General features: G+C 40.6%; 1 protein-coding gene across 5 annotated transcripts in view; it reads left to right on the top strand.

The window, feature by feature from the left end:
• mypn (myopalladin) overlaps window positions 1-15,123 on the top strand; it is a 52,635-nt gene that overhangs the window by 33,580 nt on the left and 3,932 nt on the right. For 2 of the 5 annotated variants that reach the window (XM_061910828.1, XM_061910827.1), the window contains 9 exons: window positions 2,660-3,598; window positions 3,664-3,796; window positions 7,975-8,055; window positions 10,582-10,803; window positions 10,866-11,015; window positions 11,094-11,173; window positions 14,182-14,308; window positions 14,389-14,596; window positions 14,715-14,880. In XM_061910828.1, the coding sequence (XP_061766812.1) occupies window positions 2,660-3,598; window positions 3,664-3,796; window positions 7,975-8,055; window positions 10,582-10,803; window positions 10,866-11,015; window positions 11,094-11,173; window positions 14,182-14,308; window positions 14,389-14,596; window positions 14,715-14,880 (2,106 nt within the window). Of the gene's footprint in view, window positions 1-2,220; window positions 2,287-2,659; window positions 3,599-3,663; window positions 3,797-7,974; window positions 8,056-10,581; window positions 10,804-10,865; window positions 11,016-11,093; window positions 11,174-14,181; window positions 14,309-14,388; window positions 14,597-14,714; window positions 14,881-15,123 lie in introns of those variants that run through there. The other 3 variants (XM_061910831.1, XM_061910829.1, XM_061910830.1) reach the window with 2 other exon arrangements.

Genomic DNA, 15,123 nt, shown 5'->3' with positions numbered 1-15,123 from the left:
CTCCATACTTCTTAGAAAAGAGCCGTTTGGAATCTGCTCAATTTGAGATGTTTTTCCCCTCTAGTGACACCAGTGGATATCTCCATATATGGTAAGGTTTTACCCAAAGAGGTTTGCATAAGTCCGCCATTGTAGTCAATAGGTTCTTTCTTTTTCTCTATGCTCTAGTTGTGGGACAGACTGGCTCGTACCTGCACATGCATCAAAATTATAACAGGACCCCTTTAAGTAAAGCTGTCCCCCTCTGGGGATGAGCTTTAATGTTGCGAAAAGCAAACATTTTTTATGCACTCTCTGAATCGATCCTGGAGTTTGCAGGTGTTGTGAATGGGTGAATCTATGTATAATGTTTGAGTTTATTTTTGAACATGAATGGAAAAAATATAGCGGCGACGACATATGTACACATGTAACTAGGGCTGGGCGATATGATATGGCCTTTTTTTAATATCTCGATATGTTTAGGCCATGTCACGATACACGATATGTATCTCCATATTTTGCCTAAGCCTTGAATGAACACTTGATGCATATAATCACAGCAATATGAGGATTCTATGTGTCTACATTAAAACATTCTTGTTCATACTGCATTAACATATGCTCATTTTAAACTTTCATGCAGAGAGGGAACTCACAACTAAGTCAATTGACCTAAACTGTATTTATTAAACAGTTATTACGAAGTGGCACAAACATTCATATCATTTCAAAACAGAAAGAGCAAGATTGTCAGTGACATTTTAAAACAAGCTATGGGTTCACTTTTGTGCATGATGTCACTAAGATGACATTTCAAAACAACACTAAATTAAAGTGCTTTTTTTGTACAGAACGCCACAACAATAGTTAAAATCAAATAAAATGCACCTTTGTGCATGATGTCACACAAGATATTTCAATAACTGTCAAATAAAAATGGGCTGCATAATAGGAATTTAAATAGTGTATGTCCTTCGCTATGTGGTAGGTTCCTGCGGACGTTATCTCCTTCTGTTGTTGACTATTTTTTTCATACGTGTTGTGGAAATAGTTGCCTTTGCTTTTTGTTAGTGTGGCACCGAACAGAGATGTTGACATGCGGAGTAATCAATCTTCATTCTCTAGCAGGTTACTTTTCAAATGATGCTACATTACAGCAGTAATGCTACTTTTTATAGCAACGCTTTTGCCCCACACTTGACAAATTACCGTTGTCTGTACGACATATTCCCACTTGAAGCCAAACCACCGCCAGACGATGGATGCCCTGCAGTTTTTCTTGAGAATTAATTCTTCCTTCATTTGTTACCAGATTCGCACCTTCTTTCTCTCGTATTACCACTTGCACCACAGCTAACATTACCCATTGCGCTACATCTCTGCTACGCGAGGGCGTATACGTACAGTATGTGACTTATGCAAGAAGGTGCACTTGTTTTATGTCTATGTGAGAAGGAGAGACAAGAACGAGTGAGAAGAGCCTGTAGTGTAATGCCCGCAGCTAAAAACAACTGTGTGAGAACGTATACTGGAATATCACGATATACAAATGTTCTATATCGCACAGAGACAAACCCGCGATATATTGAGTATATCGATATATCGCCCAGCCCTACATGCAACAGTGTCCATTGTCAAAGGATAAATGATGATACTTTAGGAAAGGGTAGGCTGTGGTTTTATTGGCAATCTGGGAGCATCTCCAGAAACTAACATCTTGCAGACAGATTCAATAAAGGTGATTGTGGGGCAAAATATACACCAAAACGTATCCAATAAATAATATCCAGTGATTCTCAAACTGTGGTACGGTCACCACAAAATAATCACTTAATTAAATACTGTAATGTTGTCACAGTAACACCGTTATCACAGTGATACTGTTCAAACAGTGTGTAATGTAACAGTGGCCAAAAATATTACATATATATGTTAAAAAAAAAACTCTGCCTCATTTTAAATGAATACATAGGCCCACTAAGTTGTTGTATTGTAATGTTGGTCATTACCATTTACTTGGAGAGCCAAGTGTTTTCTGAGGTGGTACTTGGTGAAAAACGTTTGAGAACAACTGGTCTACACCACAAAGAATTGTTTTAAATGTAATCTTCATAGCAGGTCCCCTTTAAGGAAAGTTTTTTGCCCCTAAAATTCCAACTTCAGTTCACATTTTGATCTTCCCTCCCCTCTCTGTCTCTAAATATAAAAGCTCCTCCTTCGGTTTGACTATCAGATGCTTTTCACAAAGTGACTTCAAATGTGGACTTTCAGGCTCTCCAAAACAAAGGATGGTGTTTATTATTTGTAAGTTGACTTGGATGCTTTCATTTCTGCGTATACTATAATTGAATATTGATCATTTGCTTTTATACTTTTGTTTTTAAGTAAAACAAAACAATGACAGTTTCATCTGTAGGGCTGAATTAATCATATAAACATAGATTTACAATAAAAGATTCATGTGGAGCGAATGCTAAGAGTCTTGTGATTATGCAGCATTGTTTTTGTGTCCAACTTGTTGGTGGTCCATAAAAGGGCAGATGAATCCTCATGCTGATTTTGGCTGTTGCCTTTTAGGCTTTGCAGGACTGACCGGCTATAACTCAGGAGAAGCTCGACTCACCATGTATAGCCTCCAAGCAGCTCATCTCTAACTTTGCCTTTGTTTGACTGACAGGGATCCTGCTCAGCTGCAGATCCTTCACAACCAAGTTTTGCTGGAGCAGCAGCAGGACGGCGATCCCCCGACTCAAACCCACAATCAGCCTTCACTCCAGGTTAAGCCAACAGAAGCTTGTGAGGGTCCGCCCTGGTCCCACAAAGAAAACCGTGATTCCCATGCGCCCTATCGTAACACCACCTCGCAGATGACACCTAAATCTACACCTCCGATCAACATTGCTGCACCTCCCTCCATCTCCTCCCTAGTGATGTCCCCTCCACCTTTCCCACGCTTAGGCGCAACCCCGCCTGTCAATGCAGCACCTTTGACCCAGACGAACACCATCCACGCCTCCCATCTCAACCTGTCCGCAGCGGTTCTAGCCAGAAGTGCACCGGCCCCACAATTCCTCCCCCAGCCGGCGTCAAATGCCAGTCCGATCTCAAGAGATCCAACGCTGGCCTCCCAACAGCACATCATGTCCCCGGCCGCCCTGCTGAGAAGCACCCACGCCTCTCTCATGAACCTGACCCCCACCTCACAGACCTTCAACTACACCCGCCCTAAAGAGTTCATCACTGCTCAGACCGTCAGGAGTCTATCGCCAACACAATCCCCTGTCCCGCTTCTCCATGAGCTCGCAGCTGAGCTCAACTCCACGGCGGCCAGCTCGCCAACGCCCCCGCCATTCTCTCCCCCGGTTAGAACCTTCCACACAAGAGTGCTGCAATCCCCCACCAGTTCGCCGTCACTCGTATCCTCACCCACGCCGGGCTTTAGCAGCGCGTACGCCTTCAGGGCCCAATCGCCTCCCCAGGCCTCCTCCCCCACCTCCAGCAGCTCCACCCCAAGCCCCATCCAGAACCCAGTGGCTTTCCTGAGCTCCATTCTGCCTTCCCTGACCTCGTATCACCCCACAAACTCCATGGGCCTTCCCAGAGGAGCTCCTTTAGGGTACGTGACATCTCACTGCAATACTGGCCAGGCTGTGTTCTAAAACATTAATTTTCTCTTCCCAGGTTGAACAAGAAGGTACCGAAGACACGTCTGCCGACGACTGAGAGCATTCGCGAGAGCAAAGAAGCTCTTCTTCATGATATTGAGAAAAAACTGCAAAGTAAAGATGAGCTTCCCCTTTTTGCCCACCAACAGGTACAAACATTTGAACGGGTACGTCTCACTATAAGACGTCACTAATATCAACTAACCAGAAGTTTTTAACAGCTACTGGGACATGAAAAATATCCATTTAGTCAACTTAAGTCACATTTAGCGTTATTTTAATCGGTAAGATGCATTTTTGTCGATAGAAGGTTGGGTTAGTTCTGGTGTCGGCAACCCAAAAACCATATTGGCCCAAAAATACACACAAAAAAATCTTCTGGAGCCGTAAAAAATTGAAAGCCTTATATAATTCTTATGGTTAAGGCAACAAATGGTGTATGTGTTTAAATTAGCTATTAGCTATCAAAATGACTAAGTTTCACAGGCAGATGCAAATCTTTGTTGATAGAAATGTTGAAATGTAATATTTATTCTACACATTTTTGAAACATCAGAAAACATTAGTAAAATGGAGGCTTCTCTGAGGGTGATATCACTCCTGGAAATTTCTGTCTTAGAATGGCCAAGGGTATAGATATGTTTGTCTAAGTTAAAGGAAACGGCAGGCCGTCTTTTTCTAATGGATTTATTACTATCTTTGGCAAGCTAGGTAATGTTTTCTGTGGTTTATAATGACATGTCATACAAACAACTATCAGACAAATAATATGTCATGAAACATGCAAACATAAATTACATACAGTGAGGACATAAGTAAAGTAAATTAAATGAGCTCAAACATTCCTACAAACGAGGCATAATGATACAATATGTACATGCAGCTAGCCTAAATAGCATGTTAGCATTGATTAGCTTGCAGTCATGCATTGACCAAATATGCATAATTAGCACTCCACACAAGTCAAAAACATCTAGAAAGCTCACCTTTGTGCATTCACAAACATTTGTTGGACAAAATGAGACAAAGAAGGAGTGGCATAAAAAAACGTCTTACTGTGGCAGCTTCTGAGAAAGTTGTAGATACCTTTTTTTTTTTTTTTAACTATAATGCGTTCAAGGACCGCAGAAATTAGTAAGACAAAACGTCTCCCGTCAAATCCTCTCATCGGTGAAGCATGTTTAATATAAAAAGAGTGATGTCTAACAATTGGGAAGGTTTGTGTCATGTTTGTTGTCTTACAGAAACAAAAGAAAAACAAAAATTATGTTTTTTCCACCATCTTTTCCATTTTCATACATTTTTGAAAACGCTCCAGAAAGCCACTCAGGCGGCACTAAAGATGCGGCTCGAGATCCGCAATTTGCCGACCCCCGGGTTAGTTCAATAAAGCAGTTTTAGATTTTTGGGCATGCAGACTTTGGTAGAAGCATGCCAAAATTCCAACACAATAATTGTTAAGAGACAGGAAGTGTTTCTTGTGTCAAGCTTTCACTTGGCAATTAATTACAAGCAGCAGCTGAATGGGATGCAGGTGTGCGGGGCAGGAATGCACCTAAGTAAATTGTTGCCCTGAGCAAAATTGTATCTTACGGTCCCCCGACATACAAACCCCGTTTCCACATGAGTTGGGAAATTGTGTTACATGTAAATATAAACGGAATACAATGATTTGCAAATCATTTTCAACCCATATTCAGTTGAATATGCTACAAAGACAACATATTTGATGTTCAAACTGATAAACATTTTTTTTTTTTGCAATTAATCATTAACTTTAGAATTTGATGCCAGCAACATGTGACAAAGAAGTTGGGAAAGGTGACAATAAATACTGATAAAGGTGAGGAATGCTCATCAAACACTTATTTGGAACATACCACAGGTGTGCAGGCTAATTGGGAACAGGTGGGTACCATGATTGGGTATTAAAACAGCTTCCCAAAAAATGCTCAGTCTTTCACAAGAAAGGATGGGGCGAGGTACGCTATTTTGTCCACAACTGCGTGAGCAAATAGTCAAACAGTTTTAGAACAACATTTTTCAACGAGCTTTTGCAAGGAATTTAGGGATTTTACCATCTACGGTCCGTAAAATCATCAAAAAGTTCAGAGAATCTGGAGAAATCACTGCACGTAAGCGATGATATTACAGACTTTTGATCCCTCAGGCGGTACTGCATCAAAAACCGACATCAGTGTGTAAAGGATATCACCACATGGGCTCAGGAACTCTTTATGTAACCACTGTCAGTAACTACAGTTGTTCGCTGCATCAGTAAGTGCAAGTTAAAACTCTACTATGCAAAGCCAAACCCATTTATCAACAATATCCTGAAACACCGCCGGCTTGGCTGGGCCCGAACTCACCTTAGATGGACTGATGCAAAGTGGAAAGGTGTTCTGTGGTCTGACGAGTCCACATTTCAAATTATATTTGGAAACAGAGGATGTAATGTCCTCCAGGACAAAGAGGAAAATAACCATTCGGATTGTTATAGGTGCAAAGTTCAAAAGCCAGCATCTGTGATGGTATGGGGGTGTATTAGTGCCCAAGGCATGGGTAACTTACACATATGTGAAGGCTCCATTAGTGCTGAATGGTCCATACACGTTTTGGAGCAACATATGTTGTCATCCAAGCAACGTTATCATGGACGCCCCTGCTTATTTCAGCAGGGCAAGTGTTACAACAGCGTGGTTTTGTAGTAAAAGAGTGTGGGTACTTTCCTGGCCTGCCTGCAGTCCAGACCTGTCTCCCATCGAAAATGTGTGGCGCATTATGAAGCGTAAAATAAAACAGCGGAGACCCCGGACTGTTGAACGACTGAAGCTCTACATAAAACAAGAATGAGAAATAATTCCACTTTCAAAGCTTCAACAATTAGTTCCTTCAGTTCCCAAACGTTTATTGAGTGTTGTTAAAAGAAAAGGTGATGTAACACAGTGGTGAACAATTCCTTTCCCAGCTACTTTGGCACGTGTTGCAGCCATGAAATTCTAACTTAATTATTATTTGCAAAAAAAAAAATAAAGTTTATGAGTTTGAACATCAAATATCTTGTATTTGTAGCATATTCAACTGAATATGGGTTGAAAATGATTTGCAAATCTTTGTATTCCGTTTATATTTACATCTAACACAATGTCCCAACTCATATGGAAACGGGGTTTGTAAGAAAATGTTTTACAATTAATCTGAGACAATTTTTATTTTTTTTTTACATCAAACTTGAATATAATTTGATACATGTTTTGTACACTAAAAAATGTTCAATAATATTTTTTATTGGTGCAAAAATCAAATAAAACATGAAGTTGCGTGTGTTCATGGAACATCCGCGGCCAGGATTCGATTCCAGGACACCTGTACGTGTGCCATCCCTGACAAAGGAAAATATTGGGGGAAATGTGTTATTAGACAGACAACATTCACACTCACATTCACACACTAGGGCCAATTTAGTGTTGCCAATCAACCTATCCCCAGGTGCATGTCTTTGGAGGTGGGAGGAAGCCGGAGTACCCGGAGGGAACCCACGCATTCACGGGGAGAACATGCAAACTCCACACAGAAAGATCCCGAGCCCGGGATTGAACCCAGGACTACTCAGGACCTTCGTATTGTGAGGCAGACGCACTAACCCCTCTACTACAGTGCTGCCCCTGTATATATCCATCCATCCATTTCCTACCGCTTGTCCCTTTAAGGGTCGCGGGGGTGCTGGAGCCTATCTCAGCTGCACTCGGGTGGGAGACGTGGTACACCCTGGACAAGTCGCCACCTCATCACAGGGCCAACACAGATAGACAGACAACATTTACACTCACATTCACACACTGGTGCCAATTTAGTGTTGCCAATCAACCTATCCCCAGGTGCATGTCTTTGGAGGTGGGAGGAAGCCGGAGTAGCTGGAGTAGAACCCATGCAGTCATGGGGAGAACATGCAATGAATGCACTGATTCATTTTGTATCTTGTACCTTTACTATACTGATATTGGACAAACTGCGACCTTAATACTGAGGTACGTACCGAAGGATGCCGTACCATTACACTCCTAATATATTTTTATTGTAAAAAAAAACCTTCTTGTTATACCTGACCGTAACTAGGAAATAAGACACAGTAACACAAACTCGTTCTTTAGGTGTACAGTATCAGCATCATTCCCTCCCCTTTCCGGATTATCAGTCATTGTGTCTCCATGTACTGTAACAACAATGCATGGAAATAACATTCATCAGCTTATCTCTGCGCTTCTCCATCAGTCAGTTTGTGTGTCTTTGTGGGCGTTCATCTTCCATCATCCCTATCCTCTCGTAGAAGCTGAGTAATGAGGGGAAAACAGCCCACAGACGCCTTGTTGGACCAAACATTCCAGCTACTGTCATTAACTATGATGAGGTACAAGGATCTTCACATTACTAGCACGGTTTCAGGATGCTATTAATTCAAGATGATCACATTTCATATGCAGTGGCAGTCAAATGTTGGACACTTCTTCATGCCAGCGTTTGACTGATACTGTCTGCATCCAGTTACTGTCGATGTAATATGCAGGAATTCAAGCATCTGTTGACTAATACATAACTTGCACGTGGAGATATTTCAGGTTGCTGATGAAATGTATCTCTTCTCTGTTGAGCGTCCTCTGCAGTGGACATCTGATTGATTTATTTCATCAGAGTTTTGCAAAGAAAATGTCCACTGCAGTGGATGCCATTTTCTAAGATCATGGCATTGTTTAACATGTTTTTAGAAACTAAAAGTGAAAATTTTTTCCTCATTTATTCCAATTCGGTAATCGGACGAGTCAGTTATTCAGGCAAAAAAAATGTAAATAGTTAAAATAGGTGTTTGAATTTCCCATTTTTACGACATGTTTTATATCATACCTGGTCTCTGTTTTACCCTCACATCTTTTTTGTTGTTGCTTTTTAAGCATTTTGCAATGAAGTGGAAATAAGTCACCATATGCATTCTAGAGTGACTTTAATAACACTGCTCGATATTATCAATGCATGCATGCTTGATGTGTGGTGTGCACCTTAACACTAGGTCAATATTTCCAACAGCCAAAATATGTATGAAGTATACTTGCAATTAAAATATGGCCTTTGGCACCATGTAAAAAATAAATTACATTCACTATGAATTAGATACAATTTACTAAATGTTACGCTAATTTTCTTTGTCACATATAACACAAAGCGTCCTCTACCGTGGATATTTTTGTTATGCATAAGGGTATCTTGAACCAATATTGATATCAGATATCGGTCCGATATCAGCAAGTATCATATTAAATGGACTTGCATGTAAAATCTCCAAAATAAACTCTGATCTAAGCAGTCCTACTACAAGGCTGTTCTTTGTTCGTGTATTTTAGTGAATGCATTTACGAAAGGTAAACATGGTAGGCTACGAGCGAAGTACACAATTGCACACAAGTTAGTATCATCAAACTAATAAGTGTCCAATATTGAACAATATTGTGATCACTCCCTGCTCTGCCTCTCATACTGCCCTTCAACACCACCAGACATTGAACAACTATTCTAGAGTTATTTATTTATTCATATTATTTTAATGTATTACTATTTATGTGCTACCATGTCTGTCGTTGCACTTGCGATGTCCCACTGTTGTTGCACTAAATGCACTAAATGCACTGAGTTCGAGCAACGTAATGTTTGTCCATATGGAGAACCCCAAACTTTGAACCTTAGAACACCACAGTGGTCAATATAAACAAGTATCAAATAATTATAGTTGGATATTACTTAAAAATCTCCAAAGACAAAGCATTTTAGAAGTAGTAAATTGTCTGTATTTATGTAGTGCTTTTCTTTACCTGACACAATACCCAAAGTACTTTACATTACACATTACATTCACACATTCACACAAGATCCTGATCACGTCCCATCGGGAGCAAAGTGCTTTGCCCATGGACACAATGGGCGTGACGAGGATGGCGGAAGCTGGTTAGCAACCAGGAACACCCAAGTTGCTGGCACATCCGCTCTGCCATCTGAGTCCCATGATTTTTTAAATGTATTTATATATTGGATATGTTTCTTTTAGAAAGTATCCAGTAACGAATGTGGCCGCATTGTTCAGCTTACTGCATAATGAGCTTAACGTGATTAAATATTGTGGCCACTATGAGTCACCAACAAACCAATGAGGACTCGACTTCATCTTAATGACAGCATAAGTCCATTCCAAATGGTAAATATTAAATAGATTGGTGTTTTCCATACCTACCATTGTTCTCTGTTTGAGTAATTTCACTTGATCAAGCCTTTTCGAACAACCCACACTACAAAATAATACAAGGGGACAGCGTGGCGCAGTGCGATAGTGGCCGTGTGCAACCCGAGGGTCCCTGGTTCAATCCCCACCTAGTACCAACCACGTCACATCCGTTGTGTCCTTGAGCAAGACACTTCACCCTTGCTCCTGATGGGTGCTGGTTAGCGCCTTGCATGGCAGCTCCCTCCATCAGTGTGTGAATGTGTGTGTGAATGGGTAAATGTGGAAGAAGTGTCAAAGCGCTTTGAGTACCTTGAAGGTAGAAAAGTACTATACAAGTACAACCCATTTATCATTTATCATTTAAGTATGATTTGAAAGGATCAGTATCAGAAAAGGGTTGCATTGGCCGATACTCAAGGCTCCAATATCAAAAGTGAAAAGGTTGTATCGGGACACCCCCAGTTTTGCATAACAGGGCTATTTTTTTTTTTTTAAAGACAGACCAAAATAAATGTCCATTGCAGAGGACCTTTGTTCTCAGGATATATTGACCTACATTGGATGCTTTTCTGCGTCTTTAACGGACAAAATGTTCATTTTTCTGAATGTGCCCCTCAGTGGAAAAAAAACCTTGGACACCCCTGATTGTTGACTTCTTCCTTTTCCCAGGAGTACAAAGTTTCCAATTTTGAGCAAAGATTAATGAGCGAGATCGAGTTCCGCTTAGAGCGAACGCCCGTGGAGGAGTCGGACGACGAGGTGCAACATGACGATGTCCCTTCCGGGAAATGCATCGCGCCCATCTTTGACAAAAAACTGAAGAACTTCAAAGCCATGGAGGGTGTGCCTGTCACTTTCTCCTGTAAAGTTGTTGGCATTCCCATTCCAAAGGTGAGGCGTCCAGCGGGAACAACACAATATCTTCTTTGTATTTATTCGTCATTTGTCACCAGGTGTACTGGTTCAAGGACGGCAAGCAGATCTTGAGGAAGAATGTCCATTACAAGAAGATAAGAGAAGGTGATGGTACGTGTGCTTTACACATAGAGTCTACAATCGCTGACGATGACGGAAACTACACCATTATGGCAGCAAATCCACAGGTAACAACCCTGCACAGAATTAAACATCTTCCTGTTTGCATCCTTCTGGACAAGGACTGATTTTTGAACCATTTGAAGGGACGAATCAGCTGTTCGGGTCATTTGATAGTCCAAACAGGACCACCCCGAAGTCGCCTGACCCCCATTAACTCTCAGAGGTGAGCAGGAATGAGCACAATTCAAGTTGAAATGAAGTAAAATCCTTCCTTCAACCATATATTTAGCTGCCATCTTTTATGTGGTAACACTAGGGGCCAAAATATTAACTATACCTGTTAAATAAACTCTCTGCCTTGTTTGTAATGAATACTTAGGTCTGTATCTTTATGTTTGTCATTGTGATGGTACTTGGTGAAAATCTTTTGAGAACTACTAGTAAAGACGATAACATTAGATGGCAGCAATGACAGTATTTTTATTTTTATGTTTAAAAAATAAACTAAATTAATAAATCCAACAAAATAATACACAATAATACCATAATAATGCAATTTCAATTCCAAAACCAAACCCGGTTCAGCAGCATTCAGAATAGCAATAAACAGAGCAATTGAAATGACACACAAACATGACACAAAAGAATTCAAAAATAGTCAAATTAATCAATCAATCAACGTTTATTTATATAGCCCTAAATCACAAATGTCTCAAAGGACTGTACAAACCATTACGACTACGACATCCTCGGAAGAACCCACATAAGGGCAAGGAAAACTCACACCCAGTGGGAGGCCAGTGACAATGCTGACTATGAGAAACCTTGGAGAGGACCTCAAATGTGGGCAACCCCCCTCCCCCCTCTAGGGGACCGAAAGCAATGGATGTCGAGCGGGTCTAACATGATACTGTGAAAGTTCAATCCATAGTGGCTCTTACACAGCCGCGAGAGTTCAGTTCAAAGCGGAACAATAATGAATAATATCAACAACAGTACCAATATTAATACGAATTCCAACATAGCAGTGATTTGAAATCCCTGATTTACATTAGCATCGCAGCAATTTATAAAAAATAAAATAAAAACATTTAAAAAAAATGAACAATGTTGTCACAGTGGCTTACATTTGCATCGCAAACCCCGGCCGAGTCATACCAAAGACTATAAAATGGGACCCATTACCTGCCAGTTTGGCATTCAGCATCAAGGGTTGGAATTGGGGGTTAAAACACCATAAATGATTCCTGGGCGCGGCCACCGCTGCTGCCAACTGCTCCCTTCACCACCCAGGGGGTGATCAAGGGTGATGGGTCGAATGCAAAGAATAATTCCGCCACACCTAGTGTGTGTGTGACAATCATTGGCACTTTAACTTTTAACTTAATAAGCTTGACAACACACTGTGTCCAATATTTTCCACAAAGATAAAATAAGTCATATTTTGGGTTCATTTTATAGTTAAAACAAATTTAAATACTTGATCTCATATTCCAATATATGACTCATTATTATCTAAACTAAATTCTGTTTTTTCTACTGATATCATCTCCATAGGTTTTGTATACCAGTCAGTACGAGTTGGATTTTTATTTTTGGATGACATTATGGTATTTAATTGTTATCCTTGACTTGAGCTGCTATATTGTTTTAACCAGTGTACTTAATCTATATTCCATAATGGGACTTTTTTTTATAAACAATAGGTTACTTTTTAAATTTTTATTTATTGATTATTATCATGATTGTTCATTGTTTCCCAGGGTACTACAATCGCTTTGTGGCGTTGGTACATGCTGTGATTTGCATAAATGGCCATGATGCATGTGCAAAAAGGAATATGAATACACTTTCTTCAATTGCTTCTTTTTGGGTCTCTTTACATTAGAAGCCTATTCATGCTTTTAAGTGTGTGGGTGGGGGCGAGTCTTTGGGGACACCCGCTGTTTGTTGTAAAGAGCAATACGCGCTTTCATGTTAGTCCCCAGAAGTGTCCAATTGATTGTATTCTTACCTGCCGTCTCCTCCGGCTCAATAAATAAGCAAGACTCAAAGTGGGGGGCCTGCGAGCATCCGTTGACATTGCGTTCTCGAAGAAAAATGCCCTGTGTTTGCGTTGTTTTAGGCTGTAGGAACCATTTAAGTTGTGAAAAGGTTGAAAGTTTCTCGAGAGGTAAGGGAGCAAAGTCGAAGAAAGGCAAGAGTGTGTGTGCGGTGATCACTTCGTTAAATGTCTGTTTGATATACTTTTAACGTTTATAATTTCCCATTAAAGTATTTTCTTGATATTTTTTGTATTTTATCTTGTTTCTGAGTTTTTAAAAGGCACTTTTGCTACAAGTGTTTCAAAAAGCCCCAACTCGGCGAGTCTAAATAAAAGAAATCAAATGTGAGCCAAACCTAAAAGAGTTCAGCTTTTACCAAAGGCAGCATTTTATTCCAGCAAAACCGATGCATATTTATCCGGGAGAGTCTTGATACACAAAGAAGTTTTTGTCGTGTAGAATGATGTCTGCAGCACAAGATAGTTCCACATGCCTGGGAACACGACGGACAGATAATCCTTGATATTACCCGACAAATCTTTCTTTGATAACCTATAGGGATGGATTCCATTGCATAGTTTGATTTATTTGCCCGTATTTGCTTTTAGTGGAAATATCTTGGCCCCTAATTCGCACTCTGTTCTTGGTTTGGTGGTTTTGTTTACTTCTGTTCAAAATGTATGTGATGGAATACAACCTATTGGACCAGAAAAGGTCAGTGGAATTTTTGCTGGTTCCTTTTTTGAAAAAGACAATCTAAACAGGTCTGATGAGTGCTAAATTGGCAACTGGACACGTCCTGATCCTTATCATGGGATCGGATCGGCGCCAACTTTTGCCTTTTTTTATTTGATCGTCTGAAGATCTTTACCACAACTGTGTGGCTATTGAGACTTTAATAATATATATATATTTTTTTTAATAACAGGCTTGTTTTTACTCTCGTGGCTATAGCTTAACCATGAATTGATTAACGTGGACTCCGACTTAAACAAGTTGAAAAACGTATTCGGGTGTTACCATTTAGTGGTCAATTGAACGGAATATGTACTGAACTGTGCAATCTACTAATAAAAGTTTCAAACAACCAATCAAAGTGTGTGGGCTAATTTTGGTGGGAATGGACCCACAAATGGTTATTCGTCCAATACAGGACCCGCAGATTTGACTTATTTCTCTTTTTCAGGGTACGATCTCGCATCCAGGAAGTCGAAGGGGAGAAAACCCAGGAGCATATTTTCCGGCCTCACTTCCTCCAGGCTCCAGCAGACACGACGGTACACGAGGGGAGGGTCTGCAGACTCGACTGTAAGGTAGGTAACGAGTTCTGAGCATAATTTTTACGTAATAGCAACACAATCCATCCTAAAATTGGTGTTCATCTGTCTTCAAGGTGAGTGGCCTGCCCAACCCTGAGCTCATGTGGTTGGTGAACGGTAGGCCCATCTATCCAGACCTCTACCACAAGATGCTGGTGCGGGAAAACGGCATCCACTCCTTAGTCATTGACCCCCTTACACAGAATGACGCTGGCACCTACACCTGCATTGCAAGCAACAAAGCAGGCCAGGCCTCGTTCAATCTAGACCTCCAAGTTGTGGGTGAGCAGATGCGTACAACGTCCACTGGAGTGGTGAAAAACCAAATAAAAGCATTACTATGATCATTGTTTCCTGAATGTTAGCGGTATATCAATGATAATATGTATTTCAACTGCAGAAAAGCAGATGAAACAACCTCCTCAGTTTGTGGAGAAGCTGCAAAACGTGGGGATTCCCGAGGGGAGCCCCGTTAGGCTCGAGTGTCGGGTGATGGGCATGCCACACCCCATTATTTTTTGGAAAAAGGACAATGACACCATACCCAGAACAAAGAGCAGAATGAGGTCAGTGACAGAGCCGAAGCTCAAAACAGGAGCAAAAATCTACTTTTTTTTTTTTTTTACCTGCAAATCCAAAGAATGACCGTCTATAGTTTCCCAAAAAAGTCAATACATCAAACCAAATCAAACTTTATTCGTAAAGCACTTTTTATACTCAGGCAAGTGGCAAACGCAAAGTGAAGGGGAAAAAAAACTGAAGAAAACACACATACACACACACAGCACTATTGACAACAACAAAACAAA

The sequence above is a fragment of the Nerophis ophidion genome, linkage group LG09 (genome assembly GCF_033978795.1).
Source record: "Nerophis ophidion isolate RoL-2023_Sa linkage group LG09, RoL_Noph_v1.0, whole genome shotgun sequence".
Lineage (NCBI taxonomy): Eukaryota > Metazoa > Chordata > Actinopteri > Syngnathiformes > Syngnathidae > Nerophis > Nerophis ophidion.
Note: the sequence above shows the minus strand (reverse complement) of the source record. Positions and strands in the feature narration are given on the sequence as shown.